The 20,124-nt window shown below is 35.4% G+C and overlaps 1 protein-coding gene across 1 annotated transcript; it reads right to left on the bottom strand.

Moving 5' to 3' along the window:
• Window positions 1-369: 369 nt before the first annotated feature.
• PAP15 (purple acid phosphatase 15) lies at window positions 370-7,912 on the bottom strand. Its single transcript, XM_010243092.3, has 7 exons — window positions 7,113-7,912; window positions 6,078-6,269; window positions 4,734-5,067; window positions 4,365-4,582; window positions 3,261-3,451; window positions 1,274-1,558; window positions 370-887 (listed from the first exon to the last, which is right to left on the bottom strand). The coding sequence occupies exons 1-7, from the start codon at window positions 7,390-7,392 to the stop codon at window positions 726-728; spliced, it is 1,662 nt and encodes a 553-aa protein (XP_010241394.1). The 5' UTR covers window positions 7,393-7,912; the 3' UTR covers window positions 370-725.
• Between the last annotated feature and the right edge of the window lie 12,212 nt (window positions 7,913-20,124).

The raw sequence follows: 20,124 nt of genomic DNA, 5'->3' as shown, positions 1-20,124 counted from the left end.
AATCGATGCGACAGAGTGCTGAATCTCAGTGGATCGTGGCAGCAAGGCCATAAGCTCGATGGTGGAATGTGAGAGTGAAACAAGGGTATTTTCTCGAATGAAGAAAGATCACATAAGCTTAAAAAGACCGGAAGCCTCAAATGAAGCTTTTGGATTTTGTACAATTTTCAGCTTTCTCAAGCTTTTTACGGGGCCTATCTTTTTGGCTTTCTATCTTGTGGTTGCCAAACGAAAAAGCTCAGTACAAGGTCTTCCGAGCTTTGAGAAGCCTGAAAGACCCGTTAAAAAAAGACTTCCCAAATACCCTCTTAATTAGAAAATTTGGCCTTTCACTACAACCTAAAAATATGCACAAGTTTATGGGATTGCTTTGTTCTTTTAAATTTCAATACATAATCCCTTGGAAGCTTAAAATTTTAAGCATGCATATGCATGTGCTCAGTATGACTGAACAATTTACAAGATATTGTTAATATATACAAAGATCTAGTACTCACCATCATTCCTATTTACTTGAACAAGACAAATCCAAACTGATTTTCTTATATTTAACACTAGGATTGTTAGGGACCTGCTGTCCTTTGACTTCCTTTCTACTGAGATTGCTGGATTTGTTCTTTGTTCTATTTTTCAATGCTCCAATTTGGCAGAATCCAATGACTCTGGACCCCTCAATAAAAATAAAAATAAAAATAAATTGATGCCTTGTTTATTCAATTTGTCCCTCATTCTTCTTCAAGTAAAGGACGAGCTTCCCAGAGATCAATCTCCTTTGGTTGTGTTGGACACTTATCTGGTTGCCTCACTATATAAATCTGATCTCCAGCAGTATTGTACATATCTTGATTTCGGTGCCATGTCCATAGAGCATGAGTCTCATTCTTCACCTGCCATTCACAAACCTATTAGTTTGTAGTTCTAGTAGTTCCTATAAGATCCTAGGCCACCTCTAGTACTGGTATTTCAAAGTTTCAAGGCTTAACCAATCAAAACCAAACCATCAGTAACCCTAGTACACTTCAATAAATTGATAAGAGAATGGTCTATGAAGTTCCTCTCAGTTTACTGCTTTAAAACATTATATTGTGTCTGATTTTGGAGCAATGCCCTTCCTAGAGGTGGTACCAATTAAATCAGGTTGGAGCACAACCTTTTCACATGTAAAAGCACCATGGAATTTGGTTGCTTCAGAACCACCATTTACTTTTTCTGGTTAAATATAGCATGTAGTAACCTTCATATGTTTGTATACTGATAGTGAGAGAGAGGGTACCTCAAGGATCCCATGGCCAAAGCTGCTTTCCCTGTATGCACTGAAATCAGGTTGTCGGTCCCAGCAGAATTTTCCTGCTGCTGGACCTGATGTAAAATTAGTAGCACAGAAGCCACCCATATATTCATCTGGCGTACTCAATGGATCTGGGCAGTTACCAGGTGCATCAGCATGTTTGATTGCCATTTTCTCTCGATTGCCCCCATCTCCAATCGTGATATGAACAGGACCACAAGGATCCAACAAGTAATTATAAACTCGATTTGACCTCTCATATGCATGTACCTGCATATTCCATCCAAATTAGTAAAGTGTAAAACAACCCGTGTATGTTCATGCATTATCAATTTACAGAAATACTGGGAGTATGGCATTACTAGATTCACTATAATACTGGACCTTTAGATCTGGCTTGCAAGCAGGGGAGCCATCCCTTGATAGCATCTACAACAGCTTCTACACCAGAAATCAACACTACGAAATGATTCATCTGAGTGTACTTACTACCTATAAATTTGTGGAATCTGCAGGTTACAAGATTGTTTACAGTAGGTAGAGAAACATTAAGGTATATCTAAGTCCTTCCACTAACCTAAAGCCTCAATAGTACACTAATAAAAAATGCCTAACAAGCATGCTTTTATAGAAAGTTTGTCTTCACCAGAAATCAACACTACGAAATGATTCATCTGAGTGTACTTACTACCTATAAATTTGTGGAATCTGCAGGTTACAAGATTGTTTACAGTAGGTAGAGAAACATTAAGGTATATCTAAGTCCTTCCACTAACCTAAAGCCTCAATAGCACACTAATAAAAAATGCCTACAAGCATGCTTTTATAGAAAGTTTGTCTTCACATGTGTGTTCATATTGTCCTTATTGTGTTTTATTGGGCTAGGTTGGAGTTAAGAATTGAGTAAAAAGAACAATATCTCAATGATTTTTCATCTCATTTAGTTTAGTAGGCCTTAGGCATGCCTCATAAGAATGTCATCCTTCCCAGTGGGAGTTCAATATGCTTTCCCTGCACCTTGCGTTGAGGATAAAGCCTCAAAAACCTCTAGGCTCATTGGTTATGATTAAGAAGAATCTAAGTACAGAAATGTGGCTTGGACCCTCCTTCAGGTGGCGGTTAAAAAGGGGAAGGACAATGTGGAGAGGATTAAGGGCTGCAGTATGTTGGACACTGTGGGAAGAAAGAAACTCCAGGATATTCTCAGAAACTCAAAGAGGGACAGCAGATTTGAGAACAATCATACAGTTTAGGGCGGTACAGTGGCTGAAATCTCTGGAAATATTCACAGATTACACTGTGGATGACATGTTGAGGAAGTGGGGTGAAATTGCAAGTTGCACGCAGACCAAGTCAGTAATGAGTGTGGCTTGGACCTCCCCACCTAGTGGATTCTTGAAATTAAACTTTGATGGATGCAGTAGGGGAAACCCGGGACAATCAGGGATCGGGGGTGTTTTTAGAGATGAAAATGGGGTCATCTCTGCTTTGTTCTTAGGCCCAATTGGAGTGGGTGACTCCCTTAGAGCTGAGATATGTGCAGTTATGGAAGGAGCCCGGAAAGCTAAGGAATTGAACATCAAGAAACTTATAATTGAAGGGGATTCTGAGGTGGTGATAGGGTGGCTGACCAAAGAACAAAATGATCTTTGGAAGTATAACAATGAGAAGAGGAAATTCAAATGGTTGGTGCGGGAGATGGAAGTTAAGACATGTTGGATTAAGAGATCAGCTAATTCCCTAGTTGATGGTTTAGCAAAACAAGGGGCAGAAAGGGATTCCTTGTTTTGGGCTAAGTTGTAATGTTAGTGTCCTTGTATCTTTGTATTTTCTTCTTTCCTTTCTTGAAGTTCTTTGTGACTCTTGGAAGATAAGTGTGTTTGTCTTCCACTTGTAAATTTTCTACTGATGAATTAATGAAAGTGTTATTGATCAAAAAAATAAAAAACAAAAGGGCATTAAGTTTGCTTACATGTCCATTCAATACTATGTCAACACCATAAGAGTATAGTAATTCTTCCATCTCCACCCTCATACACTCTGCTTCTTTGTAATGAGCTTGGTATGAGTTATACCAAGGTGGGTGCCAAGTAGCTACAAGCCATGGAGTTACCGATCTATTAACATTAGCCAAGTCTCCCTCCAACCACCTGTACTGATCCCCTGTAATGGGAAAGAATTAGAACTATTCAATGAGTAGTAACCTGTAGTTAGTGGAACTATTAACTTCATTCATTACTCAAAAAATCTGGATACATGTACCACCAAAGGCAAATAACATCTCAATCTTTATTTATTTATATTTCCTTTCTGATTCACTATATTTTTCTATTGGTCAGGCTTTGACTGCTTTATAGATGGGATTCCTGGCACCTAGAGGGATGACTTGGTCGAAACATCATTCATTGGATGGGAGGCGCTCTTGGTTGTAGCATACATATTATTCTCATTCACAAAAGTCCTGTTTCCCAAGGTTTTGGACTTTCTCTTCAAAGAACAACTCCCAACTTTTCTGACTCTGTTCACAGGGTCAGAAGAATTGCTCTGTCACCTTGGAGAGTTGCATATGGATTACAAAGAAAGGAAACAGAATGACCTTTGTTTCCAGATGGACTTTAGGCTATTCTTTATCAACAGAATCACATCCAAAATGAAAGATAATGATATGAATAAAAGAAAAAAAATAGTGAATTGCCATAGACCAGCATATCTAGCTGCATTATGTATAAATCTACAATTTCAACTTACTTTTCCAGCCACCCCTATAGACTGGATGTCTAGTAACCACAAGATAATTCTGGACTATTCCCATCCAAGAGATCGGGCCAAGCAAATTGAAAATTTTGGGCCAATAAGATGAATACAAATACAGTATTATGATTCCAGGGGGCATGATTATCTTTTGCTAATGTATGCTATTGCTACCAAACTCATGAGACCCCAATCAGAAAACATAAAGATATTCCCAGAAATATTCAGACTGTAGCAAAGAAATTTCCCAAGTTGTCTAATCATTCCAAAATGTGAAGTTAAATAGATAATAGAGAGAAGAGTTGGAACCTTGGATCCTCTTTACCTGACTTCTTGTAAGAAACATATGCCCCCAACATAATGAAATGTATTCCCCCAGCATTAAATGAATAGTACAATGTAGATAAAGATCCACTTTCTTCAGATGGAAATGCAAAACGAGCACTGTAAGCAGAAAAGGTACGGCTCTCAACTTGTTCTTCTATCTCATGGTTTCCTTCTATAACCATTATTGGAACTCTTGACACCAGAGGTTGCATAAACCTGAAGAATAGACCTGACAGTATCTCAGAAAACATTTCAAATTTCTGCAAGACCACATTTCAAAACATAAAGATATAAGTAGCACAACATATACTGTGTGTGCGGTGTTTGTGTGGTGTTGAGAGAGAGAGATGATGATGTCAATTTTCACCTTCCCCAGTAATCCCAGCGAGGTTGATAGGTCTCATGTATGGGAGTATCTGGAAATGAGCATGAGTAGCAGTCGGACCCAGTTCCATTTGTGCGATACAGATTTGCATAAGTTACATCACCAATTAATAGAACAAGATCTGGTTTATTACTGATCAAATGATCAATTGTGGATGTTGTATTATATGTAAGACCCAGATCTCCCACCACTGCAATTCTTCCAGGGTAGCTTTTTGGACCAGAAATTGGCATAGTCTTGAAATAATAAATATCACTCATGGCTGGAATTGAAGGATCTCCACACCGATAATAATATAGTGTGTCAGGTTTCAAACCTACAGAAAAGCATAAAAAAAAAGAGGTGTAGTCACTGAAAACTTAAAAATTTCTGCCTAGCTAGTTAAATAAGTAATAACAATATTTGATGGTAAAATTCTTTTTCCTTTGCTGGCAAGATTCTTATTGAGGCTATATAATTTATTACCAGCAAGGCTTCTTTGGCAATGTATGAGTTTCATTCTATGCACATTACGTGACACATCAATTTCTGTCTGAATGCTAGTGGACGTAAATGTTACACAACAGGTATTAAAGAGAAAAATGATAGATCCTTGTTAAACACAAAAACTTTCAGCTCAATTGTCAACTTAAAATATAACTTCTTCAAAATTTTCAATAGTTAAGAAATTTATGAATCTACTGTTTCTTCCCTTATCTAGCTATGTGAATTGTCTATTTCATAAACATTGAGGCCATTTTGTTTAAAATAAATGTCTTCTTAATTGAAGAAAAGAGGTTTCTGATGCTAAGATAAGATGCAACCTGTTCCTTCCGTAGCAATTCAGCATATTCTAAACATATTTCTACCCAAAAATACCAGAAGTCCATAAGAAACACTTGGACTCAGACAAGAGAAAGCAATAAGACCAATTACCCTTACCTCTATTCTACAACTAGCAATTAAGCATGCAGAAGGCCAAAGACCATATGGTTAGGATCAGCCAATAGTTGATCCTGGGTTTGGAAAATTCAGATGACCTTACCTGAATTCTGAATGGTTGATCCTGCTGGCTTCATGGACATTTTCCACTTTCATTCGGTTTAAATATACCCCTCAAGTGTAATCTATACTTAAATTAGCTAATATAGACACTAGATAGTAATTCACCATCAAACACATAACCAGATTATATGAGAAAACAAAAACACGAATAAAATCCATAGCATGCCAAAATAATCCAACATTTTTTGGAATTGGTCTAAAATTGCAATCTTTCACCATAGGAAAGGTTTACATTTTTTATTTTTCATATTTCTTTTTCAGCTAATTCTCACAAAGATATACCTGTTAGACGAACATGATGTATAATTCCTGAACTGTAATTCCGGAGGCCTTCAAAGGGATAAAGCTGGTTGTAAATAAGAGAGTTTCCTCTAGCTTCATGACTTAATGGAAATCTCAACTTCCCATAGTGAACAACACTGGCAACAGATTTAGGATTCAATGGCTTTATGTTGTATCCAATTTGAAATTTCCCTGCAAATTCGATCCCAATACAAGAACCAATTCATCAGAACAGGGAAGAAGAGAAAGTAATCCAAAAATCCAGGTATTATTGAGATGCTTTATGTTTACAGAACATAATCAATGATAACCTTATCTCGTGATCTACTAATTTCCACCTAAGGCTCAGCTTAGGAGTACAAATACGAATATGTACAGTACAAATACATATAAAATAATACAATATAAGATTTAGCACTCTACAAATTTGTATTTGTACTCTTTCCAAACGGAGCCTAAGGAAATACTACTCAAGAATATCTAAGAAATAGTTACCAAACTTCTTATCAATGCGTTTTCATAATTAAGAAACACGAATAAGAAACCAATCGACCCTATCTGTTCCAACCAAAAAAAAAAAAAAAAGAATCAACGCTATTTTTGGAAGTTTGCAACAGCAAATTAAAAGATGAAAGGGAGTTCCACTCATCCATATCTTTAATTCAATAGGTTAAGAAATGTGGAGAGATGGAAAAAGCAGAGGATGGATTACTTTTCTACGTTACAAGTAGAACTATACTCAACATTTTCACCCCTATATCATTTAAATAATTTTACCACCAAAAAACCATTAATAACAAAACTAGTGCAGCTCTAATTAACTTTCCGACAAAATTTTCTTGGATGATCTTAATCACCATTTTAACAACCAGAAGACCCAATATTCGAGTTTTTCACAAGAAAAGGACCCTAGAACGAATCCACCAACCCCATCAAAACAGCTCAACGAAAACAAAAGAAAAACGAGATAAGCGACGAGGAGGGATGAAGAGGAAGAGAAGGGAAAAACAACAAGAATAAGAAGTAGAAGAGAACCTGTAATCCAAGAGATCCAAACAGAATCATACGTCGCGGAGAGGGCGACAGAGATCTGCTCCGGCTCAAACCCCTTAACGCGCCTGATGAGGCGAGGGTCCGTTGGCGGCAAGTCGACGGCATGCCCACGTAAGCTCTCGTCGAAAGGGACTGTGACAGGCTTGAAAGGACCGTCAAGCGTCGTTGGGATGCCTCCACGGACGTTCCCAACGAGGTTCGCTAGAAACAGCAACAGACAGGTCGAAACAACCGCAGGCACTGATAACAACATCGACACCATTTTCTAGGGATTCATTAATTCGGCCTCATTTATGTTCTCGTGATCTTCGGTGCTAGGGTTTCCGAGGGATGAAGTCCAGAATAACGAGACAGGTGGAGAGAGAGGAGGAGGAGAAGAGGTGGTGAGGAGTTTTAAAAGGAGAAAGAAATAGAGAAACAGGAATATTCGCGGGAGTATTCCAAACACTGGGACGGTTACTGGCCGTTAAATCTGACAAATTGAAAAAAAAAATAATAAAACAAGAAAAAAAATTCCGGTGGACGCAGAAAACCCTCGCTTTCCTGAATGGTAATGACCAATCAATATCCGCCACTTCATTCTTGTATAGCACCCGCGTGATACAGATCTCGCATGGTGCATCGTTATTAGGCTATTAGCCCAGTTTTACGAGCAGAACCGTAGACGATTATGGATGAGTACAACACGAGCTCGAATCTCTATCTCCTGCCCCATAAACCCTTCCCGCTTCCCTATGACCCTATCCACAGGACACTGTAGGCGTCCATGAGAATATATGCCCTTTGTCATTTCAGGGATAATGTTTTTAAAAAACCGGAAACCGGTCATCATTTTATCCATAACCGTCTTTTGGTCAAAAACCATTGATTTTTAATCATTTTATCCATAATCGTCTTGAACGGCCAAATCATTCAAACCGTCTAACGATTTTTAACTATTTTTTAATTTTTTGTTAGAATGAATCATTCATTCGGTTCGAATAATCAGACCATTCAACCTGGCAATCGAACCTTTGAACAATTTGTTGTCCAATTCGATTTTAAAAATCTTGTTCATGGAAGATGTTCTCAATACATGCAGTTGTACTCATAAATTTTCGTTCTCAAATTTCGTCCTCATAAAATTTGTATTCGCATCATCCTTGTAACAATTGCAGCAGTGCATTTGGGAACATTTTCATATTTATATGTTTTCATTCATGTTTTTAATATACGGCTGAAGTATTGTGACAACAATTGAACAAATTTTGTGAGGTTAAAATCCGGATTCTCTGTAATCATAGCATTATATGTCATTGGGTCAATCATGATTTGCATTGTCATTTTGATACATGGGCCCATAAAATTGTAGTTTAAAGACATGATAGGGAAAAAACTTGTAATGAATTAACTGTTACCTAAAAGTGGTGACTAAGAATTCAAATCAGCCCTTCATAAAATTATCCCTTACAACGTCTCACAGCACATTCCCACCGTGTATTGAAAACATCTCCCGATGATGACATCATCATTTTTGGTAATATCATTGGGAGATGTTCCCAATATACAACGGGATGTTGCGGGGGGCTGATTTGATCTTGGTGACTAGATCTATTCATGGGTAGGGTTTGGATTAGGCTTTGTTTATGTATTAATAGAACAAATTTAGACCCAATCCCAAGCCTAGTCTGACCATCAGGTCTTGGTCCCGAGCCTGACCCACATATAAAGCTTGAAGCCTGGGTCTAAGCCTTAACTCAGTTAGAAATTTGAAAACAGATTTTTTTTTTCTTTTTTTATTAAATAAAAAAGTATTTTATTTATATTAAAAACCTTCAAAGCTCAAAAATAATAAATATCTCACTATTACTTGAAAAAAAAAAGATATAAAAACAAGGAAAAAATGTTGTATATATATTTTGTATTAAATAAAATATATTTTATTATTTAATATATAGTATCAAATCGAATTCGGGCTCAAACAAAACTTTTTTGAGAAAACCTAAGACCAAACTTATGGCCTAAAATTATGACCAAACTCAACTTAAAACGAAACAGATCTAGTGGTGACCAATCAAATGGTTATTTAATCTCTTTACTTCCAACTTAGCGATGCACCTAAGATTATTAATCTCCTATTGGATCCTCATCTAGATTCTCCTTGGCTAATAGACACTATCACTACTATAGGGAAAAAATCACATCAAGCTGGTGTTTGAGTAAAACACTGGCGTATTCAAAAATTACCGAGGGGTTAGGGTTTGTCCTAGACGGTGGTGGGAAGAAATGTGATCTCCAAGCAACAATGCTGCACACTCCATTGTTAAATTCATATGTACTGTACGTAGGGCTAGTACATTCATACCTCTGATTTCTCAAGCTTGTAATTTTGGATGATGTGTTGCAATGAAATTTTCAAGGAATTAAAAAAAAAAAACAATCAAATATTATTTATCTAGTGAAAACCCTTCAATTATCATGTTTGTGCGCAGCGGGCAACAATAAATAATTTCCACGAGTTGAATAATATGGAATTTGCAGCGAATCGTGAGTAGAATAGTTACCGTTTTTTTATAGGCCGAAGAGGGCACACACATCCGAGACGAGACGGGATCTGTTCCTCATATTCGGGTGCCTCACATACACATCCACTGTGCATTGAAAACATCTCCCGTAAATAATAATTTAAAAATACGGGAGATGTTCCCAATGCATGATAGAATGTGCTTGTCAGGCGTGTGTGAGGAGCAGATCATCGGGTCTCGGATGAGACCGGCTATTCTGCCTGTCAAGAGAGAAAAAGCGAATTTGAAAAGACAGGCACCTATGCATGTATGCTTTGATAGGGGTACTTTTGTTGTTTTACAATATTATTTTTATGATAGATAAAAGGATAGAGACGTTATCCCAATAGGGGTTGAAACCATAAAGCCTTTTTAGAAGCTTGGCAGCCTTCGTTTGTTTGGCATATCTTTTTGCATGGACTATTAAAAGTCTAACAGTTTATGCTTTGGCCTTTTCTCATATGATTGATAAAAGATTTAGTTGTCGAAAGTCATAACCAAAAAAGATGCTGGAAGTTCATTTCGGATTGAAAAGTTCTAAATAAAGTTTTTCAATTCATCTTGATGCAAAAATTCACATCATCTATAGACTGTCAGAGCTTCTAGAAGATCTTTCAAAAATGACTTGTCAAATGGCTCCTTAGTATGTGTTTAGAACCGTAGATGTTTATTGACTAAATGTTTTGTACTTGATTTGTTTGGAAAAATGAGAAAAGCAATGATGAACCTGTTTTATTGATACTTAGGTGCTACATCAGTAAAACAGTGAATAAATGCCTATCTGTTGGGTGAAGTGCTAAAATGAAACTTCCTCCATTACTTGCACATAAACCGAAGTCTACTTTTATAAGTCACTATGCGTACGAATTCAAATAATGGGGGAAATGCTAAAGTGGCACCTTTCAATAAACACCCACGATTAGTTGCCAAAAGACATTGTGTCCAAAAGACACATGAAATCCATTTTGGGCAATTTTTAGGAAGATTCAAATGGAGCTCTTTGATTTTATTTTTTTTTCAACTTAACTCGTGCGGAAAGATACTTTTTAACCAAACAGTCTTTAGACTATCAAGATCTTAATGCAAAAGTTCGCATTAACTATCAGAGCTTTTAGAAGATCTTTCGAAAAATACTTTGTCAAATGACCTCTAAGAGAATGTACAAACAAATAGCTTTACCTATTGGGAACTGAGAGCATTTTCCCAATAACAAAATATAGCAGAGTATTTATCCATTTGGGCTACCAAGTGAGCAGAACGGGGTTGCTCCCTAGGTCAAGAAATACTTAGAGAACCAAACATTTTCATCAAACAGTTAATTTTATCAAAGATAGGGTTCCAGGCGCCAATCAGAAAACTCCAGCTTTCCTCCTATAGCATCAACAAGGCCCATTACATTAACTGCTATACATTCAGCTTCCATCAGCTACAAACAAAATCAATTAATGTCATTTAGAGCACGCAAAATTTTAAAATTATTGCTTAATATTATTATATGCCATAAGATCCTTTATTCTTACAAACAATTCCTCTTTAGTCCTTGTTCTTGCTCAGAGCAAACTTGGGCACCAAGGAAATTAATCTCATAGTCCAAGAGACATTCTTAAATTTACTTGTAAAAATGGCAATATTCCTAGCTGACTAGATGAAGTATCAAGCTATTGCAAGCCAAGAAAGAATCTGATTGAGCAAAGCTTTATTATTGATTTTTCTTTCCAAATAGGTCAGAACATCAAGGAAAGGATAGGAGATAGACCAAGGACTAGCAAAAAGGACTACTCTAGCAAAGGGGCATTGCAAGAAGAGATGATTTGGACTTTCTTCCAAGTTCTCACACAACGAGCATTTAGTTTGGGTGGATATTCCTCCATTCCAATACAAATCATAGTAGTTCATCATGTCCAATCCAATCCAATAAATACTTTCGATCATTAAGTCTAGATTGGTCTATCTAATCTGTTTAAATCGATTTTCAACCCAAATACAATCCATTGACACCCCATCTATTGGAGTTTATAAAATGGCACTATATACTTGTGTGTGAAAGGTAAGGGAGTATTCGATAATATGGTTGGTTTTGTTTTTAAAAACAAAACACCTACTATAACAACACAACTATATTGTTTTTACTAATGTGGCAATTGTTTTTGTTCTTCAAATAAAAAACAATCATGCAGGGATGGCCATTTCTACCCTACCAGGTGGGTACCCACCCCTACCTAGGGGTGTTCATAATTCAGTTAATCGTCAGTTCGGTTCATTAGTTTTTTAGTTTTTTTATATTTATAGTATATACTATAAAAATATATAATAAAAACTCAAAATACATATAAAATATTATATTTTAAATAATAAATAATATATAATGCATATTTATTAATTTATAATATATAGAAAATATATAATATATATAATATATATAAAAAATATATAATATACATAAAATATTTAGAAATATATGTATACTGATTGGTTTGGTTAACCACCAATTTTCTATATTGGTTAACCGAAATCGAGCCGATACCTTCGGTTTTCTTTTAAATACCAAATCAAAACCAAACCGTTTGGTTTTGTTAACTGGAATTTTTTGTTCAATTTCATTGGTTCAATTTGGTTTTTCAGTTTTTTTTTGCTCACCCCTACCCCCTACCCACTCCAATGGGGCAGGTTGTTTTTGTTTGAAGGATGGGTTTTAGGGTGGGGCAGGTTTTGGGATTCTACAACCCATATGGGTATGGGTAGGGTACAATGTTAGGCTAAACCTAACCCTCCCCGACCTGCATATTGTTGAAAAGCATACAAACTTTATGTACTAGGTGTTGAATTTATTTTTTGAGTTATGTGTAAAGGATAATTGATAGTTTATGTGTTTTTTACATGTCTTAATCAAATAACTTGAAATTTTATTATTTATTTGTATTATTTTACTTATTTATTACTTTTATATAACAAGAAATAATAGGAAGGTGGACCTAAGTTCTAAATCCAATTCGCCCCTACCTTTGAATATGAGAAAAGTAGGATTTGGGAGGATTTTGCATTTTCATGTGAGGAGAGAATTTGGATCACATATAATTAAAAGATATAATTAAGAGAAGATTTTAGATGATGATGATAATTCTTTTATAGGATAACATAAAAAGTTTGTCTTTTATTCAACACAAGGTTTTTCAAAATGAATTCAAGTGGGTTCAATCTTCAAACAAACTATTATATCAGCTTGAGATGGGTTCATATACAATGGACACTATGAAGCAAAAAACAATTTTATATACTTAGTTGACAGAAATCATGAACATTAATGGACACTATGACAGTTTCATGAAAAGCTTATGACTTGCAAAAACCCACACCCTATGCACCCTTATTTACCCGTGAATTAGTATTAATTCCGAACTGGCACCTATCCCAAATACTTTAGGCCTATGAATTCTGACCCTGAGCTGAACGGTCATTCTCCCTTAAATGTCGTATGGCTTTGTCACTGTTATTTTGATCATGCGAATTTTATTTTGGCCCCTTGAAATAAGGATGAAAACATATATAAACCAGATTCAAGCCTCAAAGCCATGTTTGATTTGATAGAAAACAATAGACAAAAGCAAATTCTCCTTCAACTTTCTATTTCTGTTTCTCTATCTCTTATTTTCTATCAAATCAAACACAGTCTCAGATAATGCTTTCAAGTTTGAAGGAGTGAATTGGGGAAATAGGATTAAAAAAGCCCATATGATAGGCCTCACTTAAGAAACTTGAAGTGTGAGCTTCCTATAAATTATTGGGGATCGGACAAGTCACAAGTGATAGAGAGCATCTTTTATTTTGCACTTGGAGTCTTGGACTTCTATTGCATGCTTTTGGGATTGGGACCCACCGTTTTATGGGCCCACATCCACAAGAAGATATTAACCAGAATTTATCCAATTGGAGACTTTGGAGTAGAAAAATTCCATAACAATCTTTTATTAATTGGAAGCTTGCAATAATGCATGAAGCAGACGGTAGAGATTCATAATTTAATCAGGCTGATTCTTCAAGTGGGGCATATGTTAGGTCGGGTGGATCAAGGGTCCTGATCTTCTAAATAACAAACACCTACAAGTAATGGTCCCCTGATCAAAATTTCTGGTTCTATGCCCACAGACCCAAGATAGTTCCAACACCTTGGAGAGGGAGAAAATTTTTTGTAAGGATGATAATTAATGGGGCAGTTTCTAAGAGGGTTTTGTAAAATTTACATTTTTTCTATCTCTTCAAATCTCCCAAAAACCCATAACGGATTGGACTTTTAAACTTCATAAATCCTCTATATACGTGAAAATACAGGTCGGTTCTATAATTTATATGTAATATATTGTTATATATAAGTAATAAATAAGTAAAATAATATCAACAAACTTCAAAATTTTTAATTGTTTGATTCAAACATTTTGAAAATATATGAATTATCAATTGTCCTTCATGTAAAATTCAAAATATTATTAAATTCAACACATTACATAATTTCATGTTTTACAATAACAACAAAGTCAACATCCACCGCACATTAGGTGCCATTAGGCATTACATCAGCAAACATTGAATAAACACATATCCGTTGGAGGAAGCGCTAAAATGAAACTTCCCCCAATAAATCGAAGTCTACTTTTGTAAGTCGCTATGCACACAGATTCATAAAATGGGGGGAAATGCTAATGTGACACCTATATGACAACGTTTATTCAATAAATGCCCACAGTTACTTGCTAAAAGACTGTGTTAAAAAGACGCATAAAGTCTGTTATGGGCAATTTTCGAGAAGCTTCAAATGGAGCTTTTCATTTTTTCTTCAACTCATCTCATACAGAAAGACACACCTCAACTAAACGATTTTTAAACTATCAAGATTTTAATACAAAAGTTCATATTTATTGTCAGAACTTACAGAAAATCATTCAAAAAAGACTTACCAAATGGCCCCTACAAGAAACTGGGACTAAGAGCATTTTCCCAATAACAAAATATAGCAGAGTATTTAGTCATTTGAGCTACCAAGTGGGCAGAACGGGTTTGCTCCCTAGGCCTAAAAGAAATAATTAGAGAACCAAATATTTTCATCAAATAGTTAATTTTATCAAGATAGGGGTCCAGGCGCCAATAGAAAAACTCCAACTTTTCTCATATAGCATCAACAAGGCCCTTTGCATCAATGAAGATAGTTAAGCTGGTCCAACCAGGCTTTGGAGAACTGCTATACATTCAGCTTCCATCAGGCTACAAACAAATCAATCAATGTTATCTAGGGCACACAAAATTTTAAAGTTATTGTTTAATATTATTGTATGCCATAATTAGAGCCTTTATTCTTGCAAACAATTCCTCTTCCTCCGTCACAAACTCTATAAATGGCATTATATCCTGAAGTTGGGGTTTATCTATCAGGTGCATAGGAATTAGTCCTTGTTCTTGCTTAGAGGAAACTTTGGTCACCAAGGAAATTAATTTATATCTAGTTCATAGTTCAAGAGACATTCTTAAATTCACTTGTAAAAATGACATTGTTCCTGGCTGATTAGATGAAGTATCAAGCATGGTTTTCAAAACCGGACCAGATTGGATGGTTGGATTGGAAAAATCGGGAATCGGTCAGGTGACTGGTTTCGATTTTCCCCAAAATCAGATTTTTGTCAAAAGAACAATGATTTGGTCAACAAACCACTGACTTGGGCGATTGAACCGTTCGAACCATTCAATGATTTTGATCATTTTTTATTTTTTTGTCAGAACGAACCGATCAGACCTGGGAATTGGACCCCTGACCGGTTCATTCTCCCGGTCGGTTTTAAAAACCTTGGTACCAAGCTATTGCAAGCCAAGAAAGAATCTGATTGAGCAAAGCTTTATTATTGATTTTTATTTTCAAGGAGGCAAGGACATCAAGGTCAGAACATCAAGGAAGGATTGGAGATTTTCAGGGAAGGAGATAGACCAAGGAGGCAAGGACTAGCAAAAAGGACTACTCTAGTAAAGGGGCATTGCAAGAAGAGATGATTTGGACTTTCTTCTATGTTCTCACACAACGAGCAGTTAGTTTGGGTGGATATTCCTCGATTGGCTAAGTCAGTTTACAAAGGACATAAATCCATCACAATGGATCAAGTCCAATCCAATCTAATAAATACTTTGGACCATGAAGTCTTGATTGGTATATCTAATCTTTTTAAGGACTTTGATTCAGATATGATTCAACCCAAATCCACTTCATTGACACCCCTATCTATAGGGGTTTATAAAATGGCACTATATATTAGTGTGTGAAAAGTAAGGGAGTATTAGATAATATGGTTGGTTTTGTTTTTAAAAACAAAAAAACCTACTACAACAATACAATTATATTGTTTTTGCTAATGTAGCAATTATTTTTGTTCTTTAAATAAAAAACAATCATGTAGGGATGGCAATTTCTACCCTACCCGGTGGGTACCCACCCCTACCTAGGGGTGCCTATAGTTCAGTTAATTGTCAGTTCGGTTCATTAGTTTTTTAGTTTTTTATATTTACAGTGTATAAATATATAATAAAAATTCAAAATACGTATAAAATATTATATTTTAAATAATAAATAATATGTTATATATTATATATAATGCATATTTATTAATTAATAATATATAAAAAATATAAAAAATATAAAATATATACAAAAAAATACATAATATACATAAAATATTTAGAAATATATGTATACCGATTGGTTCGATTAACCGCCGATTTTCTATATTGGTTAACTGAAACTGAGCTGGTACCTTTGGTTTTTAAAAATACCAAATCAAAACCAAACCGATTGGTTTGATTAACTTGAATTTTTTGTTCAATTTCATTGGTTCGATTCGGTTTTTCAGTTTTTCTTTCTCACCCCTACCGGTCGGTTTGATTAACCACTAGTTTTCTATATTGGTTAATTGAAATCGAACCAACCGGTTCCATTAACCAATTTTATGGTTCGGTTTCAGCCAGTTTTTCAGTTGGTTTGGTTTTTTGGTTTCTTTTGCTCACCCGTAACATGAATCAAACAAATTTGGTTTTTTATAAAAAAAAAAACCATTATTTTCTCTCACGCCCTCATGATCCTCATTATTGGAGAGTACAGACAAATCAATCAAGCACCATTGAGATAGTAAATCTCAATTCAAGACTGTTGATTGGAAAGGATGATTCAGACCCATTGACTTAGCTTCAATCATTACTCGGTAAGTTTACTTTGTATTTAGTTTCGTTTTTAACTATTCTACTATATATTGGTGGTCGTTTAACACTAATCAAGCGCCATTAACAATGTTAGGATACAGTTCAATGACTATTGGTTGGATAAGACGAATCAAACCCATTGGCTTCAAGCATTACTTGGTAAGTTCATGTGTTTATTTAGTCTTGCATGCTTCCGATTTTTTTTAACAAAAAAAATTCAGTTTAATGCAAGCCATTTACCTGATTGTTGGACAATTATAATATGAAATACTATTTATTTATTTATTTATTTATTGGAAGGGAAGGTATTAATATATGGTTGGTGAAAAAATCTAGAGCATACAGTTTTCAGGCATATATGCTAGGAAGTGTTTTGATCAACTTACACAGATAATTAGTACAAAACAATTTGAGAAAAGGTATTAGTACAAAAGAATTTTATGAACTTACTTTGTTTGCTTCTGTTGTATAAACATATTATTTGGGGAAAAAAATTAAAATAAAATCATGAGTAAAACATTTTAGTTATCTAAAAAACCAAACAAATCTAAAATGCAATTAAGGAGATAAAGTTACCTGGTGAAGTGATGGCAAGGTGTCTAGTAAAACTACAGCTATAATCAAGTCAAATTTAAACTAGATCCAATCAAATCTGAATCCAATCTGATTAATATTAAATTTGAATCCCCTTTACTGTCTGTATCAGATAAGGAAAGATAAGGCTTACCCAGAATTTGGATCGTGATAGAGTTTGAACTGTATTAAAATTAGTTTTTTGATATTACCCTATTTTACCTTTATCTTGAATAAGGAGAGTTTCATTCGAATTCTTCCTCTTTATTGTATTTAAACCTTAACAATGTAATTCATGAATGTGTGTTGTTTTTCCCACTAGATTAATTTTGTTTTATGGTGTCAGATGGTGTCCTGTAATAGCAACAACTCGTCCTCACCTGTTGCCACAGCTATATGACACCTGGAGAAACTCTCTCTATTCGTATGCCATCTTCAACATTGAATTTTGGCCAACTTGTAATAGTAAAGTTGGACCGATATAATTATTTGATCTGGAGATCACAGGTTCTTCATGTTCTCTTTGGGTCTGATTTACTTGGTTATGCAGATGGTACATTCCCTTGTCCATCTCAGACCATTCAAGAATATGGAAAAGCTATTCCCAATCCTGCTTACATATAATGGAGAAAACAGGATCAACTCTTATTGAGTTGGATGCTCTCAACAATCTCATAAAGCATTCTAGGACAAGTAATTGGATGCACCATTACTCAAGCTGTTTGGTGCAGTTTGGAAAAACTCTTTACCTCTCGTTCTAGAGTCAGAATCACGCAATTGCACACCGAATTGATGAATCTGAGGAAAGGCAATCTCAATATGAATGAATATCTCCATAGAGCCAAGGCTATTTCAGACAAACTATCAATGGTTGGTCAACCGGTTTCAGATTATGATCTTGTGATTCACACTCTTATTGAACTCGGTTCAAACTATGAATCTTTTATCACATCTATAAATACTCGATTTGAAAAAATTTCCTTTGATGATTTACAAGATATGTTATATAATCATGAGATTAGGTTGGAAACCTTGAAGATTCGCCTTGAAACCAACATTTCCAATGTCCACGTTGCTCAACATGGACAACAACAAGAAAAGTCAGGATACAATAAAAATAAAGGGCAAGCAAATAAAGCACAACAATAGAAGTAGCCTCAATCTGATGATGGCAACATAGGATCCTCTCCTGTGACTTGCCAAATCTATAAGAAGAAAAACCACACTGCAAGGAACTATGACTTCAGATATCACAAAGATGGAGAAAAGTCTGAGAAAGCTGCAAATTCTGTCAATATGATCCCCTCTATTAATGATGGAAGTTAGTATCCAAACTCAGGAGCTACAAATCTTACATCAGATCTTTCCAATCTGAAGCTTCATTTTGAATACATTGGAGTAGATCAAATTCGCATTGCAAATGGGACAGGTTTGCAAATCAAGAATATTGGTTCATCTACTTTACAAACCCCTTTACGTTCTTTTGTTCTAAAAAATGTTTTACATGTTCCAGAAGTTACAAAGAATCTCTTATTTGTAGCACAATTTTCAATGGATAACATTTTTTGAATTTATCCTAAATTCTTTCTTGTGAAGGACTGGGAAACGAAGAAAATTCTTCTACAAGGGTCGAATAATAATGGACTCTATCAGTTGCAGCTAGGAAACTCAAAGGAGAACTTTGCTTTTGTTGGGGAACATGCAACCATTAATATATGGCATCAACGGTTAGGACATTCTGCTCCAAGTATAGTGTGATAAGTGGTTACTAGAAATAGATTACCAATTAGTTCAAATAAGTCAATGTCGTTCTTTCCATCCTATCCCATGGGTAAAAGTCATAAGCTGCCTTTTGTTTCTAATGGTTTTTCTATATCTTCTCCTTTACAGTTAGTATTTATTGATCTTTGGGGACCAGCCCATGTTACCTCTCATGATGGTTATAAATATTATATAAGCTTTGTTGATGGCTTCACCAAATATTTGTTGATTTTTCCCTTAAAGTAAAAATAAGATGTTCTCAATGTTTTCCTGAATTTCAAGGCTAATGTTGAGAATATTTTTGGCACCAAAATAAAAGCATTGCAAACTGATGGTGGTAGTGAATTTCACAAGATTCAGCCCATCTTAGAGCAATATGGGATAACACATTGTCTTACTTGTCCTCACACATTTGAGCAAAATGGTTGTGTTAGACGACATCATCATATTATCGTGGAATGTGGTTTGACTCTTCTTGCTCAAGCTTCTATTCCAATGATTTATTGGTGGGGTGCTTCTCTAGTGTTGCTTATCTTTACAATCGGATGCCTACATGAATTCTTGGTTACAAGTTTCCATATGAAAAATTGTTTCATGAAAAACCAAATTAAAGCTTTCTCAAGGTGTTTGGTTGTCAATGATTTCCTTATTTAAGGCCCTAGAACAAACATAAATTGGATTTCAGATCTACACATCATTTTCCTTTCAAAGATAGGGCTTCACAAAGTATTGAACCCTCTGCTCCTACTATTACCCCTTCCCTTCCCATTTAATCAATCATTTTGCCAAACTACATGTACCTGTGTCCTCACCTTTTATAGAACCATTTTCGGCAACTTCTCCAGCCCAATCAATCCCATCTATTACCGCTGAACCTGTAACCTTACCAC

The sequence above is a fragment of the Nelumbo nucifera genome, chromosome 1, assembly GCF_055504915.1.
Source record: "Nelumbo nucifera cultivar China Antique chromosome 1, China Antique-T2T, whole genome shotgun sequence".
Lineage (NCBI taxonomy): Eukaryota > Viridiplantae > Streptophyta > Magnoliopsida > Proteales > Nelumbonaceae > Nelumbo > Nelumbo nucifera.
The sequence above is the reverse complement of the archived record's forward strand: the minus strand, read 5'-3'. Positions and strand labels throughout refer to the sequence as shown.

Excerpts from the sequence above, each read along its gene's own strand:
- PAP15 (XM_010243092.3), bottom strand. The coding sequence starts at position 7,392 with ATGGTGTCGATGTTGTTATCAGTGCCTGCGGTTGTTTCGACCTGTCTG. Across the intron at positions 6,270-7,112 it reads TTGGATCTCTTGGATTACAG|GGAAATTTCAAATTGGATAC; the intron begins GTTCTCTTCTAC and ends TCGAATTTGCAG. Across the intron at positions 1,559-3,260 it reads ACATAGTATTGAATGGACAT|GTACATGCATATGAGAGGTC; the intron begins GTAAGCAAACTT and ends TGGAATATGCAG.